General features: G+C 45.2%; 1 protein-coding gene across 1 annotated transcript in view; it reads left to right on the top strand.

Moving 5' to 3' along the window:
- Positions 1–18,601, top strand: part of dnah7 (dynein, axonemal, heavy chain 7) — an 83,761-nt gene that overhangs the window by 8,594 nt on the left and 56,566 nt on the right. The window contains exons 17-28 of the mRNA XM_067261627.1: positions 779–1,099; positions 3,687–4,051; positions 4,609–4,795; positions 10,428–10,621; positions 13,112–13,310; positions 13,640–13,780; positions 13,867–14,079; positions 14,279–14,388; positions 14,541–14,709; positions 15,810–15,912; positions 16,193–16,320; positions 18,012–18,224. Of these exons, the coding sequence (XP_067117728.1) occupies positions 779–1,099; positions 3,687–4,051; positions 4,609–4,795; positions 10,428–10,621; positions 13,112–13,310; positions 13,640–13,780; positions 13,867–14,079; positions 14,279–14,388; positions 14,541–14,709; positions 15,810–15,912; positions 16,193–16,320; positions 18,012–18,224 (2,343 nt within the window). The remainder of the gene's footprint in view (positions 1–778; positions 1,100–3,686; positions 4,052–4,608; positions 4,796–10,427; positions 10,622–13,111; positions 13,311–13,639; positions 13,781–13,866; positions 14,080–14,278; positions 14,389–14,540; positions 14,710–15,809; positions 15,913–16,192; positions 16,321–18,011; positions 18,225–18,601) is intronic.

Raw genomic sequence — 18,601 nt, 5'->3', positions numbered from 1 at the left:
TTTCCCTTCATAGACGCACGTCGGTAAAATAGGAAATTAACTTGTCCTCCCGGGGCTAGCTTCGGTTAAACGCCTGTTTTTGCGTGGGTTTCTTCTCCCATCCCCATACAATGTCACTTCTCTATCTTTTACGGCCCTGACGAGAGCGTCGGTCTCCTCAGCTGTGAACCGCTCCTGGCGTGCGCCAGGCAAATCCGCCATTATAATAGCAATCCACCATGGAACAAGCACGCCTGCTCTTAAAGGGAATGTGAGATGACGATCTGATCTGGTTTATTGCATGTTACGCCCAAACCACACCTATGAGTAATGTAGCTACTTCAGACCAACCTATTTTAGATTTGCGTTGGGTGCAAGAGTCGTTTATCCCACCGGTATAATAGCAACAGAGCCAGAGTCCCGCCCACAAAGTTACTTGCGTTTCGCGTTTGATACTTGCGTTTCAGATCGTTAAAATAGGGCCCGTAGTATATGAGTAGAGTGTCTCTATTCTATGACAGTATTCACATTCAGAGAATCCCCCTGTCTCACCATGAGGTCGCATGCCGACAGAGGGCAGTAGAGCCAAAGTGATGTTGCATGATCTCTTCTTGTTTGATGTACTTTGCTCTTTTTATCAAAATCTGAAAAGTGGCATTTCATGTATCTACTGTATGTTTCTCAGTTTCAAAGCTAAAATAATAGTTTAGTAAATGAGTTAATAGGTTAAAAGTTGAACTATTATATATATATATTAATATTTGGAATGTTTTTCTACGCCTCCCTCCTCCACCCGCAGATCGAGGGCTTTAACCAGGAAGAGGAGGCGTTTGGCTGGCCAATGACCCAGTACCCCAACCGGAAGAAGGTCCAGGAACGCCTCACACCCTTCCTTCGGCTTTACGAAACGGCCGCTGACTTCCAGAATCACCACCACCAGTGGGTCCATGGCCCTCTGTCCGCCGTCAACCCAGACAAGGTGGAGGGAGATGTGGGGAGCTACTGGAGAGCCCTCTATAAGCTGGAGAAGAGCTTCCAGGAAACACCCAAGGCTCTGCACATCACCACCAGGGTGAAGGCAGAGGTGGAGGCCTTCAAGGAGAACATTCCTATAGTGCAGGTTGGTATTAACCAAAGACAAGCAGGTTAATTCCCTGGGCTTGTGGTAGATCCTGTATTTCTGCACATTGACAGACGCTGTATGGAGATCATCAATTCGTACCTATATAACCTCTCAGGCACACTGGTACAGTACAGGGATTGAAATAAACTTTTTACTAGGTGGCACTGGTGCTCCCAACTTTAAAAAGTTTCCAAAAAAAATTGAGCACCCACTGAATATTAAGGAGCACCACCACTAAAATCTTTGTCATAAATTAATTTTGCATGCTCCCTGTCACATGACTAGGGAGTCAGGTGGCTGAGCGGTAAGGGAGACGGGCTAGTAAACTGAAGGTTACCGGTTCGATTCCCGGCTGTGCAAAATGACGTTGTGTCCTTGGGCAAGGCACTTCACCCTACTTGCCTCAGGGGGAATGTCCCTGGACTTACTGTAAGTCGCTCTGGATAAGAGCGTCTGCTAAATGACTAAATGTAAATGTAAAATGTAAATGATGGATAATATTAACCAATCAAAAATCTGCATTAAAGTTTAGAACGTAAAGATTACGATGAATTCAGGGCTCTCAAGTCTCACACATTCGTCGTGACACTCAACCATTTCACACGCTGTCACTGCAACACCTTGTATTGCTGATGCTGAAAAGAAAGGGAAAACTTGTCCCGCTGATTATTTGCACTTGCACAAATGCTCCCAAACAGGGCTCGAAATTAACTTTTTGGCTTACCAGCCAAAATGGCTGGTAGATGAAAAAAGTTACCAGCCAATAATATTCCATATAATATTCCAGCCATATAATATTTTACCGGCCAAAATTAAACCTGCCATTTCAGACGTACTCTGAAATAGTTTGACATAAACAACCTTTACCTATGATTTTAATATAATTGTAAATCCCTATCAGAATGGATTAAACAAAATCAAAGAATTTTACTTTTTGAAATAATGTATTAATTCAGGGGGTTCCAGGGGCCTACTACTCGTGTCGATCAGGTCATCATATATCTCTGGCCACTGGATTTCAGGGCTTGACATTAACTTTTTGAACACGTACATTTACGTTTCATTTCTCCATGCACAAAAGTCACTTGACCCCGATACCTTTAAATAGCCTGACCAAGTGATCGGGCAAAACTAGCCTGGCTAACGGAGGTCGCTTTCTCAGGCAAATGACGAATGAAACATGCTCGGTTAAAGAAATCAGAGATGCTGGCTATCTTCAGCAGGCTTGTATCTACAAAAGGCAGCCTCCCTGACGTTTATAGTGTAGAATGGAGTGAAATACAACATTGTGCACACTGCCAGTGAGCAACCCGAGTCTGACTGAGGCTAACGACGTCTAAACAGTGTAACGGGGACGCAGTCTCACTCAGATTGCCAGTTTTACACAAATCACAAAAATACTCGGACCAGCTGGATAAAAGCAGAATTCCCATATCTCTTGAAAGCTGCCCTGTTCGACTTTTTAGGTGTAGAATTGACTGTAAAACTGTAAAATTATGAACTTTGTGACATAACGTGAAGACATGGCTGCCGCCTAATGCGATCTACCGGGCGACATTCTCACTCAAATGTCAAGACTTTCGTGACCCAAAACAAAATTCTGATGTGACAGATCAATGGGGAATTCTTTCTCTCTTAAAAAAGGTCGAGGACGACAGCATTTGTCTTTTGAAATCTAACTATTTGTATTATCCGTGTCATTCTCTAGCTGTTATAAAGGCTATCTTCCCGGTTTTCTGCCACCTAGATGCACGCACAACTGTTTTAACCACAACGGGCGCGGAAGTCGGGAGCTGTACTCCGCAATTTCACTTGCCAAATGGCGGAGCATCGGATACAATTTCGTCGGCAGCCCAAAAATCTACACGCCATTGGCGCTTGGCAGGTCCCAATTTCGAGCCCTGCTCCCAAATATATTTTGAGCTCGCACAGACACAATTTCGGTAGCATATGCAACCAAAATGCTAGCAATTTCAAGCCCTGCAGTACTCATCATAAAAATCCATACTGAAAATCCATATTGCTATTACTGCTACCCCGCCCCCCCAGGTGCTGTGTAACCCCCCCCCCCCCAGGTGCTGTGGAACCCCCCCCCCAGGTGCTGTGTAACTCCCCCCCCCCCCCCAGGTGCTGTGGAACCCCCCCCCCCAGGTGCTGTGTAATCCTCCCCCCCAGGTGCTGTGTAACTCCCCCCCCCCCCCCCAGGTGCTGTGTAACCCCCCCCCCCAGGTGCTGTGTAATCCTCCCCCCCAGGTGCTGTGTAATCCTCCCCCCCAAGTGCTGTGTAACTCCCCCCCCCCCCCCCAGGTGCTGTGTAACCCCCCCCCCCCCAGGTGCTGTGTAATCCTCCCCCCCAGGTGCTGTGTAACCCCCCCCCCCCAGGTGCTGTGTAACCCCCCCCCCCCCAGGTGCTGTGTAATCCTCCCCCCCAGGTGCTGTGTAATCCTCCCCGCCAGGTACTGTGTAACCTTCCCCCTCCTCCCCCCCCAGGTGCTGTGTAACCCCCCCCCCCCCCCCTCCCACAGGTGCTATGTAACCCTCCCCCCCAGGTGCTGTGTAACCCTACATCCCCTGCCCCCCCCAGGTGCTGTGTAACCCTGGACTCCGCGACCGCCACTGGGACGCCATGTCGGTGGCGGTGGGCTTCCCTCTGCGCTCGACTGAGGAGGCCTGCGTGGCTCGCTTCCTGCCCATGAACCTGGAAGCCCACCTGGGCAAGCTGGAGGGCATCAGCGAGGCAGCCAGCAAGGAGCACTCCCTAGAGAAGGCCCTGGAGAAGATGATCCAGGAGTGGGGAGACATGGAGTTCAGTCTTCTGCCCTACAGGGAGACTGGCACCTGCATCCTGTCCTCCGTGGAGGAGGTCCAGACATTGCTTGACGACCACATCGTGAAGACCCAAACAATGAGAGGATCACCGTTCATCAAGCCCTTCGAGCTGGAGATACGGTAAGGGGATATGAACTCTCAAATCTACTGTACAGAACGCCTGCCATTCTATACACCCGTGACTCATTAGATAGACTTGCAGTGTCAGAGCAGAACAAAAGAGGAACACACACACATGGATGTGATGTTGTATTCCAGTAGATAGTCATCCAGGTGTCCCCACCTCAAGAATAGAAAAGGAAGAAGCATTTGATACATCGTTAGTCCCAAAAGAAGGTTCCACTAGTGAACAAGGGAAGCTAAATCCCCCAGTGTGTGTGATATTTGAGGCCCTCTCCTGTGTCAAGGCTCGAAATTAACTTAAGGATGAAGTTTAACTGGTTATATAACGTTGGATAGAACGGTAGGCCGGTCACTGTATATGCTCACAGCAGGCACATACTGTGCAGTAGGCTAATAGCAAGCGTTTTGTAAATAAATTAAAACAAGTCGCACCATAAGGATTATTTGCACAAATGCTGCCAAATATATTTAGAGGTTACACAGATAAGATTTTGGGAGCATATGTGACCAAAATGGTCGCAATTTGAAGCCCTGTGTGTGCTTGGTGCTGGCAGGGAGTGGGAGGGCACCCTGCTGCTGCTGCAGGAGATCCTGGACGAGTGGCTGAAGGTGCAGTCCACCTGGCTGTACCTGGAGCCCATCTTCAGCTCCCCAGACATCATGGCCCAGATGCCCGAGGAGGGCCGGCGCTTCACCGCCGTCGACAAGACTTGGCGAGACACCATGAAGCATGTCTCCCTGGTAACACACACGCACACACATGCAAAACTGTGTGATGATTTTTTTTGATTGCTTGCATGTCATTAGAAGGTTGTATGACCATTTGTCCAGCATACACTGTCAAAAAGAGGCGTTTAAATGCAAGGAGGCGTGTGAAGTCTATTTGTCTTCTGGTGGTGTGACCATGTTAGTGTGTGTGTGTGTGTACATGTGCATTAGTGTCTCTGTGTGTTTACATGTGCATTAGTGTGTGTGTTTGTGTACATGTGCATTAGTGTGTGTGTTTGTGTATATGTGCATTAGTGTGTGTGTGTGTACATGTGTGTTCTAGGTCGTCCTTGTTTGGGTCGGAGCTGTCCAACCCAGACTGGAATTCTTTGATGGATGAGTTGCCAGACTAGTTATTATGGCAAACCTTATGTTTTAATAACAACCAGTCCCTGCAGGTGCCTTAACACACACACACACACACACACACACACACACACACACACACAGACAAACACACACACTAACACGGCCACACCAGCACCCCTAGAGAATCTCTAAAGGGTAATTGGCGTCCTCATTAGACCTGCAATGAGACACATCAATATCAGGCAGCATCCTTCACAAACTCTGGCTGAATGCACCATCAAATATAAATTATGGATTTTGTCTGGAAGGAAGATGCTGTGTGGGGTCACAAGGAAAACAGCTACAGTCTCACTGTCTGTGTGTTAGTGTTGCTCCTGTGTGCTGTGAAGCTGTGTGTGTGAGTTTGTGTGTGTGGGGGTATGGGTGACGTTGGAGTGTTGGTGAATGTGTGTCTGGGGGTGAATTTGTGTGGTATGGTGTGTGGGTGATATGAGTGTGTTTGTGTACGGTGTGGGGTTATGCGCAGGCCCATATGTAATACACAGAAAATCTGCGGAATTCCGCTAGCCTTCCTGTTCTTATGTCAGAGCGACTGAAGATGTTCCACAACAGTTTGACGCCGAATATGGTCGATTGAATGTTGACAGATTTTGCTAAAAAGTATTAATCCATCCTCATAAAGATCGCCTGAAAAGTGTTTCCTTTCAATTCTTAGCATTTTTGGCTAACGTTTTAATAATAGACGTAATATGAGTTTAGAAGTTTATTTACATTTTGCCTCAGACCAATGAGTTCGATTTAAAATGTGCGGGTTTTCGTTGGAATTCTGTGCCTGCGTATTACGTTTGGGCCTGGTTATAGGTAAAGGGTGTGTCTCCTCATGTGTTTCGTATAGTGCACAAATGTTTTCTACAACAAGGAGGGAAAGTCACAAGGTCAGACGAATCTGTTTCCTCACCAGGAGACCACATGTGACGTTGCTATTTGTCAAATCAGCAATAATCACATCACACTGTAAAAAATAAATAAGAAATTACCGGACTTTTTCTGTAAATTATACGTGTTTTTTTCTGTATTTCTGAATTACAGGAAATACAGATAGAAAGACAATGGCAAACTGTACATTTATATTTTTACATAAAAATTACAGCCAAATGTTATTACTTAAAAATACACTAAATGTATTTTTTTTTACAAATATTAATAACATTTTCACCAAAATGTTTTGTTAAAACACATAATTTCAAAACTAGCTAGTTTAACAGTTATTTTGCAGATATTTACTTTCATCCCACGGACAAATAACTTCTTAATAACATAATTTTTGGTTTAGACATAGTAACCTTGAATTGTGAACTGAGCTCGGGTAGTTGACGTCATGCAATCCCAGCATGCACCAGTCAATATCAAAGACTACAAAAGCCTGCAAAAGCCTTTTTGGGGCTATCTCGTTGTTTATGATCATTGACCAATGCACTTTTAGTAAAGCTCTCTCTTGGAAGTCGCTTTGGATAAAAGCGTCTGCTAAATGAATACATGTAAAGACTCAAGAGTAGGACGAAGGAAAGTTGATTAGATAGTTGTGTATTGGCAACGCTCCTGTTACCCAGAATGCCCCGCGGCAAGCTGAAAAGCTACAGAGTTAATGGTATAAGCTTAGTTAGATAAGCATTGTTTGGAGTTTTGTTGTTGTGTTCGTTCTGTTTTGATATGTGTAATGTGATGGTCTGTAGTTTGGATAAATTAAGTGTTCACCCTGAGTGTGAATGTTGTCCAGTTAGATGGCAATCTAACCTGTCCAATTAGACAGACATGCGGCAAGCAATACTCTTCGCCAATTCATACAACTAGCCAGCGCTACAGTTGTAAATATCTGGATACTGCTGTATGTTGTGCACACAACATGTTTTGGATGAACACGTTCAATCGTGATATATTGTTTTGGATTTATTTAATATTTGTATTAATTGAAAATGCTGTATTTTTACATTGAAGTTTAATTGATTAAAGTATGATTTACCGGTAAAGAACAGCATGTAATGTAATATTACAGATATATCTTGTAAATTTGGTACTGGAACGTGTCATAACGTGGGTTTATAATGGGAACATGCACAACGTATATATGTTTGTACAATTACAAATCGTTTTCCCCCCCGCAAATCTGGTTCATTCAGGATAATAATACACATTTAAAATTAGAAATGCTGTTTTTTACAGAGAAGTTCAATTAATAAAAGTCATATTTACAGGGAAAGAACAGCCTGTAATGTAATATTACAGATATATCTTGTAAATTTGTTTCAGGAAAATTACAATTATTTTACGGTTAATTAATGTTAATATATATTTTTACTGCAATTTACATTTAGTCATTTAGCAGACGCTCTTATCCAGAGCGACTTACAGTAAGTACAGGGACATTCCCCCGAGGCAAGTAGGGTGAAGTGCCTTGCCCAAGGACACAACGTCATGTCGCATGGCCAGGAATCGAACCAGCGACTTCTGGTTACTAGCCCGATTCTCTAACCGCTCAGCCAACCGCTCAGACACCTGACTGAATTTAATGGGTTTAATCTGGCGTCCTAGCTGCCAGATTGTTCCAGTTTTTTTTTACAGTGCAGCTATGAGAAAGGGCTATTTTGCTTGATAAAGCACAGTACAATTGTTATGCAACAGCAAATTGGCTTCTTAGTGATGGTTGTTTATTTTGTTGTTTCCTTTTGTTGCTGTTTCAGTATAGCAGCAAACTAATAAGCCAACCAATTAATCAAATAATACATTTTTAGTAGTCAAAATCAAGTAGGCTCCATTATCACCAGTAGATGCTTCTCCTTATACAGTACATACCCCATTATCACCAGTAGATGCTTCTTCTTATACAGTACATACCCCATTATCACCAGTAGATGCTTCTTCTTATACAGTACATACCCCATTATCACCAGTAGATGCTTCTCCTTATACAGTACATACCCCAATATGCTGAACATGCTTCTGAGCGGCAGCAGCCACTAGGGGCTGCTGAAGGTCTACACTGTAGACTCTACAGCTTCTCAGATCAATCAGCACACCTGCTTTCTTCGCCAGTATTTACTCTCCACTCAAGTGTATCAGTTACCCTCTCTTGTGGACAAAATGGTAGATAAAAACTCAAATGAATGGAAGAGACTCATCCTCATGGCAGCCCTGGCACAGCCAGAACACCCTCACTGGGAGTCAGTGGGTTTCTGCCATCACACTGGTGTGTGAAAGAATGCACTGAGATGTGTATGTACAAGTATGCTAGACATACACGTACACAACACACATAACACATATACACAACATACAATAGCAAACACAAGTAACACAGCTCCACAACACATACACACAATATGAACTCGTAGGAGTGGAGTGTTGAACCAGGAGAAATCCTTACTGAGCTGTCAGTGTGTCTGACCCAGGAGGAGAGTGTGTCTGACTGTGACAACCCTCTCACACTGTTGCAGGCCTTTTGTCGGAGCAGAACAATACTGAAGTACATTTAGTCTGTGTGTGTGCACATGGGTGTTTAAGGTCCACTCTTTCACTAAATCTGGGTCAAGTATTCCACCTGATGAAGTTACATACTATTATGGCCTTATTTATACACCACTGTGATCCATTCAACTAAAACCTCATCATATTGTACCAAGAGATGAGCTGAAATCACATTTCATGTGATTCTGAAAAGCTCAATGTCCCTTCATCACTTTTGCATGCGTAGCTTTATGCTCATCCACCCGACCTGAAAGAGCTCAGGTCATTTGCACAATTGCTCCATTCAAACTCATTAGTTCAGCCCATCGTTGTATTTCCTCACCAAATGATGTAGATGATCTGATTCCTTTTTTATACCAGTGACATGGTTACAGTTTCCCATAGTTACAAGTCTGGAGCATGGCTGCTATCAGCCATAAAATCCTATAAAAAGGGATTTATTCCCTCAAAATTCAGTCTCTTCTGTCACCCCTTAGCATGGTCAAATGACAAATTTTCATGGTTACAATAGAAGATTTAAAGAGGGCTTAACGAGAAAAGGTTTCTGATTACCTCGCTCCTCTTACTTGCTTTTAGAGTCTCCTAGAAAGAAAGGCCTCTATTTTAGCATGAAAGCCGTTGTTAAAGTTCAATTTCCAGCCTGTGCCTCGGCTTCAGTCTGCACAGGTAATAAGAAATCAATAGCAATCAGGAAAGGGGAAAAAGCCATTATTATCTCTGTCTGTGATACTGTGAGGGGTCCACACAGCCCACTATGTAGCTAGGCAGAAGGTAGGAACACCTGGTGTTAATGGTTATTATCATTCTGGTCCCAGTTCAAGATCTGAGAGTTTGTCTTCCATAGTGACTGACCTAAACACTTTGACACACACCCTGAATTTGACAAAAACAAGTCAAAGCCATGTAAGGACTTGAAAGTGAGTTAGCTGCAGTTACTAACAACTCCTGGGTAGATGAGATTACCTAAAGGCAGTCTGTTTCTGCACAGCAAGCAGTCTACAAACTTTTCAATACTGTAGATTAGTTACCACAGATAGATAACACATCATTTGGATTCAGACTTGCAATACTTTTTCAATCTTGATTACATAAAAGTATAGACCAGAATAGATGACACATTTTTCTTCTCTGTTATGGGCCCATCAGATACATGTCAAACCTCCCAGTGTGGAGAGAAGAGTTCAGTGATAAGATGGAAAGCCTTGTTAGTGTCTAATTGTGTGTGTAGTTATGAATGATGGTCTTCTGTTGTGTTATCATTCATGCCTTCCCTTCCAGTGCCGCTCCATGAGAGCGTGCTTCTGCATTCTGCTGTCCAGCCTTCAAGATTAGATCGACGCTGGGCCTTTCTAGGATGTCCAGAGGCAACTTGTTGAATTAGCTCAGATGAGATCAGGCTTGTTCTGCACCACAGGCCCCAGGAGAAGCTCCAGTTTATAGCAGGATTTCAGCCTCCCCTGGAACACCGATCCTAATGTTTGGAATTATACTAAAATATGTAGCTGTGAAAGGGGATGACTTAAAGTAACTATTATTGAGACTCAAGGCCATTGATATCAGCACAAAACAAACTATCCTTCAAATTAGGCGTTTCCTAAAAGCTTGAAAAAAATCCTGGTTGCTCTAATTATATATTTTATCACAGGAATGCTTTTGTGCATGATCACCCATGTTAAAAGATGGTTTGATCGGCATGTCCATTGTATTTTTTGAACAAAAATAATATGCAATTTATATTTTTCTGCTACTAATTTAACTTTTCTTATTCTGACAGGACAAGCATGTGCTGGCCGTGGTGGCCATCGAGAAGATGGTGGAGAAGCTGAGGAAATCCAACGAGTTCCTGGATATGATCTTGAAGGGCCTCAACACGTACCTGGAAAGGAAGCGCCTTTTCTTCCCACGATTCTTCTTCCTGTCCAACGACGAGCTGCTGGAGATCCTCTCCGAGACCAAAGATCCCACCAGGTGAGTCGATGTTCCTCTTACTCATTTTTTAAGCCTTGATAGGTAAAACAACAGTCAACAGAGTTGGATGACTTGCATGGTACAAGATTCCCCAAGGATAAGACCCCACACAGATAAAGATCTCTTTAGTTTACACTACAATGACTCACCAGATCAAGAGCTTTGATTTATCGAACAAACCCTACCAGGTACAGTAAAGACCTTTCAGACGTCACTTGTAGAAAGATCCATAGGAAAGATCCATAAGAATGTGAGGATTTGCCCTTGTCCAACGTGCATAGTAGCAATGAGACAACAGTCCGACTAACCCGCTCAGGGCCCTGTGCTCAGAGTTAACCTAAGCCAGGACTGGAAGGAAAGGCATGATAACACAACAGAAGACCATCATTCATAACTGTGCCCGCTCAGGGCTCTGTGGTGGGGCTTTCCTGTGAATTGCTCCGGTTACAATCAGTACTTCTTAAGGGATAGACTTTTAAATATATTTTGCAAGGATATGATCTAGCTATTTTATTGCATTATAGGTTAGACTGATGCCTGTGGGCTGTGATGAGTGTGATGGGCTCCCATGGGGTGGTAGGGCTGTTTGATAGAGTTTGATTATGCAATGTCGGCATTTATTTGTGAACATGGCTCAATCAACACTTTTTTGTCCTCCATGGTGAGGTTTGTGTGTGAGGCCACTACATGTCGCCACTACATGTCGCCACTACATGTCGCCCACTACATGTCGCCACTACATGTCGCCCACTACATGTTGCTACTACATGTCGCCCACTACATGTCGCTACTACATGTCGCCACTACATGTCGCCCACTACATGTCGCTACTACATGTCGCCCACTACATGTCGCTACTACATGTCGCCACTACATGTCGCCCACTACATGTCGCTACTACATGTCGCCACTACATGTCGCCCACTACATGTCGCTACTACATGTCGCCACTACATGTCGCCCACTACATGTCGCTACTACAGTCGCCACTACATGTCGCCACTACATGTCACCCACTACAGTCGCCCACTATAGTCGCCACTACATGTCGCCCACTACAGTCGCCCACTACATGTCGCCACTACATGTCGCCCACTACATGTCGCCACTACATGTCGCCCTCTACATGTCGCCCACTACAGTCGGCCACTACATGTCGCCCACTACAGTCGGCCACTACATGTCGCCACTACATGTCGCCCACTACATGTCGCCACTACATGTCGCCCACTACATGTCGCCGCACCTTGGCCTACATGGACACAATGGTGTACAGAACATGCTTTGCCTCTTCATGAAGACATGCTCAGAAGAGAAAAGAAAAAGGAGGAAATGGGGGGGAAAGCAATTTAACTGAGTAGAAGCCTTGGAAAACTAATTTCAAGCCTTGGAAATCCTGTACTTACTGTGGGAATTTAATTATAGAGACTGTTCTTCTCCCTGTGACACCCTGGCCTACTTAACTTCCCAGTGGCTCCCTGAAGCAGGCCCAGGCTGATAAGCAGCCCTTGTCTTATTCACCCAAAGTATTTGGTTAATAATGAATGTGATTTCAGACAAAGAGGACTTAGTCCTTTTCTCTTCCTCTTTTGGATTTTATATCTTTTCATCCTCTATTCATCCCCAACTTTCGCGGCTGGGAATTTCATCAGCCCCACTACAGAGCCTTGCTTTTCTGACAAGCGGGGATTTTCAAAAGCATATGGAGGCGTGTGATGAAGCCGTAGCTGGGCTGAGTTGGGGTGACTCATGCATGCTTTCCTTTCACAGGGCGCGCCATCTCATCTCTGCCGTTCAATCAAGTTTTTGGGGGTTTATTAAACCTTGTCCAACCATGCAAACCTAGTTTTTCAGAGGATTTTCCCCCTTTGCTTTCTTGCTCTATTTACTGTTGTTGTCTGGTTTGTTACATTTCTTCTTTGATGTTGACAAAATTGTATTGATCCTCTAAGTGGTTCCCAGAAGCATTTATTCAATACAACACTATTCCCCACAGGCATCATTATAGGGTATCTCAAAGCAATTGTTTACAAAATGCTTTTCGGTAGTGGGTTGCCTGAGAGGAATTAAATCCATCTCTATTGTGTTCACAGGAAAACTAGACTGCAATCAATAGTAGATTATCCGCAGATGATTAGGATTAACCAGTTGCAAACATCTGGTTTTATGTAACAAACACAGACATTACAAGATCGAGAAATGAGAGAATAACAATTTTGGAAGGAATATTTTCTCTCTGGGGAAATGACACTGTAGCGGGGTGTTGACCCTCTGGTGGATCAACATGAATACAGAGGCTGCTACAGGGGGGTGTAGCTGGTGCAACAGACTACCGTATTTTACAGAAAATAAGCCGCATCGTGTATAAGCCGCACCCCCCCAGAATGAGGACTTTGAGTTTGTAAATCTGAGTATAAACCGCACTGGAATATAAGATGCGTACAAGCCGCGGCTTATTTTCCGTAAAATACGCTCTCTCCTCTCCCCCAGGGTCCAGCCCCATCTGAAGAAGTGCTTCGAGGGTGTGGCCAGCGTGGTGTTCACTGACGTGCTGGACATCACCCACATGATGAGCAGTGAGGCGGAGGTGGTGGCGCTGCTGGACACCATCTCCACCTCCAAGGCCCGAGGCCAGGTGGAGAAGTGGTTGCTGGAGCTGGAGAATGGCATGCGCAGCTCGCTGCAGAAGGTAGCTGCCCAGGACCTCCCAGATGATCCCACCTGACCAAGACTTCTCCCTTTAAAGAGTCCTACGATTGTTGACTGGATCCAATAGATTAAGACAGATCATATACATATGGAGGCATGCAGGAAATCTGACTAATGTGCACCCTGTGTACTTTGCTTTGGATGAAAGTGTTGAATGAATCAAATGTAATGTATAATGGAATGTATGATGTAATGCATAATGTATAATGCAATGTGTAATGTATTATGTAATGTGTAATGCGTGTGTTTCCTAAGGATTGATTCTGGGGCAGGTGTGCTGTTAACTCTTCCACCCTGTGTGTGTGTCAGGTGATCGGGGAAGCCATTGAGGCGTACCCCCAGGACCAGAGAACCAGCTGGGTGCGGGCGTGGCCAGGCCAGACCGTGCTTTGTGTCTCCCAGGTCTACTGGACCAAGGACATCCACGAGGCCATTGCTTCAGGACAGAAGGTGACCAGGACCGACCTCAAACTGGGCCTCTTCTGCTGGGGTCCTGTGGCTAGCTCACAGTGACCAACCATACCTCTCTCCCTTAGGCACTGAACGCGTACCTGCAGCAGAACAACAGCCAGATAGACGACATAGTGACGCTGGTGCGAGGCAAGCTGTCTAAGCAGGCCCGCGTGACTCTGGGGGCGCTAGTAGTGCTGGACGTCCATGCCAGGGATGTGCTCTCACTGCTCTGCCAGAAAGGCATCAGCGACGAGAACGACTTTGAGTGGCTCAGCCAGCTACGCTACTATTGGATGGTGAGCCAGGGGGTCTGTGTGTGTGAGTGTGTGTGTACGTCACAGATCCAATGGTAAAAGTAATTAATTTGTTCTTTAAACCGTGGTTGTTTTACTTTTAACCCATATTCAATTCAGCTCACTCCTACCACAATAAAATAATTTAATTTCAGTGCCGGTCAAATCCATATGTGACCCTGTCCTTGTGACTATCATCCAGGAAGACACGCTCCAAACCAAGATGATCAATGCTGGTCTGGCTTACGGCTACGAGTACCTAGGGAATACCCCCCGTCTGGTCATCACCCCCCTCACTGACCGCTGCTACAGGTATGACCACTCACTGCCCCCACACTGTCCCCTCTGACCCTTTACTGCAGTAGTAATGTGGTAATTGTAGTGAACATAGTATATTTAAGCATGATTGAATGCCATGCTGTGATAAGTGTGTATGAAGAACTTGTTGACGGCTCGTACTCCAGAACCCTGTTTGGGGCGCTGCACCTGCACCTGGGTGGGGCCCCCGAGGGCCCGGCAGGGACGGGCAAGACCGAGACCACCAAGGACTTGGCCAAGGCCGTGGCCAAGCAGTGTGTGGTGTTCAACTGCTCCGACGGCCTGGACTACATCGCCCTGGGGAAGTTCTTCAAGGTGTGTTTTCTGAGGAGCTGTGAGGGAAGCCGTTCATAATCACCATGATTATTCATGGACTTCTCCTCTCACATACACATAAGAAACCAAACTCACTCATATGACAAGTAAAATACTTTTACATACAAACTGAGAAATTATGGTTTCACACATATTAGTATGTGTGAAACTGTTTCTCATATAATAAAAAAACTTGTATATAAGCCATTGAAAAGCATTCACAGTTACACAATTACAAATGTTGTATGAGAGGCTTTCAGGATGGTGTATGAGAGGATTTCAGAAGGGTGGACCAGACCACCACCATCACCATCACCGACCCCCCCCCCCCCCCCTAAAAAAAAAAAATATTATTATACATTATTGGTATGCCACTGTACTGGAAATCAGAAAGATGTGGTTGCCTTGGCAACAGTGAGCGCTCGGTGTGTGTGTGTGGTACAAGGCAGTTAACAGCCTTTGTACACGTTGCTTTGCTTTGCCAGATTTCACCATCGAGCTTTGTTTCAGTTTTGATTAACCAATTTAATTGGTTATTTTATAGGGATGGATAATACTGGCAAAAAAAATATATTTCTTGGATTTAGATAAAGACTAATTAGAGATTATAATGACAAATTACCGACTAAAAAGCCGAAGTCTCATTCAGGAAACCTAAGCCTTTCCACAGACACTTCATATTTTCTGTACTTTCCAGTCGTCGAGGTGGAGAGGACAGTCCTCTCCACCTCCAGTAATGCTCTCTCTGTGAGCTGGTGCTCTGTGAGAGCTGGTGCTCTGTGAGAGCTGGTGCTCTGTGAGCTGGTGCTCTCTGTGAGCTGGTGCTCTGTGAGAGCTGGTGCTCTGTGAGAGCTGGTGCTCTGTGAGAGCTGGTGCTCTGTGAGAGCTGGTGCTCTCTGTGAGCTGGTGCTCTCTGTGAGCTGGTGCTCTGTGAGAGCTGGTGCTCTCTGTTAGAGCTGGTGCTCTGTGAGAGCTGGTGCTCTCTCTGTGTGTAAGCTGGTGCTCTCTGTGAGAGCTGGTGCTCTATCTGTGTGTAAGCTGGTGCTCTCTGTGAGAGCTGGTGCTCTATCTGTGTGTGAGCTGGTGCTCTCTCTGTGCAGGGCCTGCTGTCCTGTGGAGCCTGGGCTTGCTTCGACGAGTTCAACCGCATCGATCTGGAGGTGCTCTCAGTGGTGGCCCAGCAGATTCTCACCATCCAGAGAGGTGTGTATGGGAGGAGGTATGGTTTGTGTGTGTCAATTTGTGATTGTGGGGATATGGTGTGTGTGTGTGTGTGTAGGTGTCAGTGTGTGTTGTGTGTGTCAGATTTTGATTTTCCGAGAACCACAAATGATACAGAACAGAGACCAAATAAGAACCACTACCCAAGACGACAGGATGTTTGCTTCTCAAGTGATACATCATTGGTGTAGTCGTGGTTTTTTATTTTGGTGATACCACATTGATGATTAACATGCGTGTGTGGCCTGGGTGTGTTCGTCAGGGATCACCTCCCATGTGGAGCTGCTGATGTTTGAGGGCACTGAGCTGAGGCTGGACCCATCCTGCTCTGTCTTCATCACCATGAACCCAGGCTACGCTGGCCGCTCCGACCTGCCCGACAACCTGAAGGTGCTGCACACACACAGCTGCTACACGCACACACACAGACATCTGCTACACACACAGCTGCTACACACACACACACACACACACACACACGTACACACACATACACACAGACATCTGCTACACACACAGCTGCTACACACACAGCTGCTACACACACACATACATTTACATTACATTTACATTTAGTCATTTAGCAGACGCTCTTATCCAGAGCGACTTACAGTAAGTACAGGGACATTCCACCCGAGGCAAGTAGGGTGAAGTGCCTTGCCCAAGGACACAACGTCATGTGGCCCGGCCGGGAATCGAACTGGCGACCTTCAGATTACTATACCCCCACGATACCCTCACCGCTCAGCCACCTGACTCCGGGTTACATACACACACACATTTACATTTACATGTATGCATTTAATAGAGGGTAGTGGGGAGACAGTACATGAGCACATTTACATTTATTCATTTAGCAGACGCTTTTATCCAAATCGACTTCCAAGAGAGAGCTTTACAAAAGTGCATAGGTCACTGATCATAAACAACGAGAGCCAAAACATGAAGCATACATTGTGAAAAGCAAATAAGTGCCAATGGGAAAGAACATAAGAGCATGTAGTTAAACAAATTACTGTAAACAACGTGAACCTCAAGAAGTGCAAGAGTGTACCTGTAGGAAAGCAAGCAACAATAATATAATTTACAGCGAGTACAAGTAGTTAAATCAGTTACAACTCAACACACATACACACAGCTGCTACACACACACATACACACAGCTGCAACACACACATCTGCTACACACACACACACACACACACATATGCTACCAGTGTTGCCACAGTTACTTTGAAAAAGTAATTAGTTACATTACAGATTACTTGATTTTAAAAGTAACTAAGTTAGATTACAAGTTACTTTATTAGTTACATTCAGCAGCTGCCGACAACACCCCCGCCGCCTCAACATAAAAATATGTACGTTCGACTTCATGCAGCGCCTGCAGCCGGCTGTCGGCGCCGCCGGTGCTGCATGAAGTCGAACACACCTATTGACAACCGGCTCTATAAGTTTGACTGTGCAGTTCTGCGACTCCAAATAGTTCTTCAAATTTGACGTCGTGTTTTTGTAGCTTGATAGCACTTTGTCGCCACCAGCACAGTGTACAACGAACCTTGATATTTCCATCTTTAGCTGACAAATACTCAAAATAGTGATTGTATTTCCAACTTGAAAATGCGCATCTCTCTCTCTCCTGCTAGCTACATTGTTGTTTGTGTTGCTGAGGGGTAGGTCTGTATATACACGTGACGTGACCCTCGTGCTGAAAACATGACTTAATTGTCGCATAGGCTTAACTCCCAGAGACGCAAGAAGAAATCAAATATATATTTTACTATTAATGACAAAATAGTAATGCACAGTGACTTGGACAAGTAACTTTAATCTGATTACTGGTTTGGAAATAGTAACGCGTTAGATTACTCGTTACTGAAAAAAGTGGTCAGATTAGAGTCACTGTATGCTACACTCACACACACGACTTCTTGACATGTAGAGCATGTATACAACTGATCACAACATGCAAACATTCATCTGTCTTGAAAGACGAATATGTTTTTCCATTGACTCCACTGGACTGTAAAACAACATACTGGCCATACTGTCTCCTGAGCTCCCCTCCTTCCACCGTGCAGGCTCTGTTCAGGACAGTGGCCATGATGGTCCCGGACTACGCCATGATAGCTGAGATTGTGCTGTACTCGTGTGGCTTCGTCACTGCCCGTCCCCTGTCGGTGAAGATCGTGGCCACCTACCGGCTGTGCTCGGAGCAGCTGTCCTCCCAGCACCACTACGACTATGGCATGAGGGCTGTCAAGTCCGTGCTGACCGCCGCCGGAAACCTCAAGGTAGGATAGCCACCCTTGAGGTACGCTCCCTCCAGGAGCACACAGCTAGACTCACCTTCATATGTTTGTTTTAAACTCAGGCGTTGTTGGTACTATTCACAAGGTAGGTTGCAGGGTGAGTTTGCCATAAAGGCATTAGGTTGTGACTTTATGGACTTTATGGACTAATTTGGTTAATCCCCTGAGCTGCATCTAAGGAGGTCCCACAGATCTGCCTCTCGGTACCAGCAGACTGACTCTGCTAGTGTCCTCTGGGTACCAGCAGTCTGACTCTGCTGTCCTCTGGGTATCAGAGGACAGCAAAATCTCAATGTATGTGAACTTGATTTGTAACAATTGTGGCAATTTCCTCCCACGCCTATTTAACCGAAGCTAAT

Source organism: Osmerus mordax, chromosome 2 (assembly GCF_038355195.1).
Source record: "Osmerus mordax isolate fOsmMor3 chromosome 2, fOsmMor3.pri, whole genome shotgun sequence".
In the NCBI taxonomy this organism is placed as follows: domain Eukaryota; kingdom Metazoa; phylum Chordata; class Actinopteri; order Osmeriformes; family Osmeridae; genus Osmerus; species Osmerus mordax.
The sequence above is the reverse complement of the archived record's forward strand: the minus strand, read 5'-3'. Positions and strand labels throughout refer to the sequence as shown.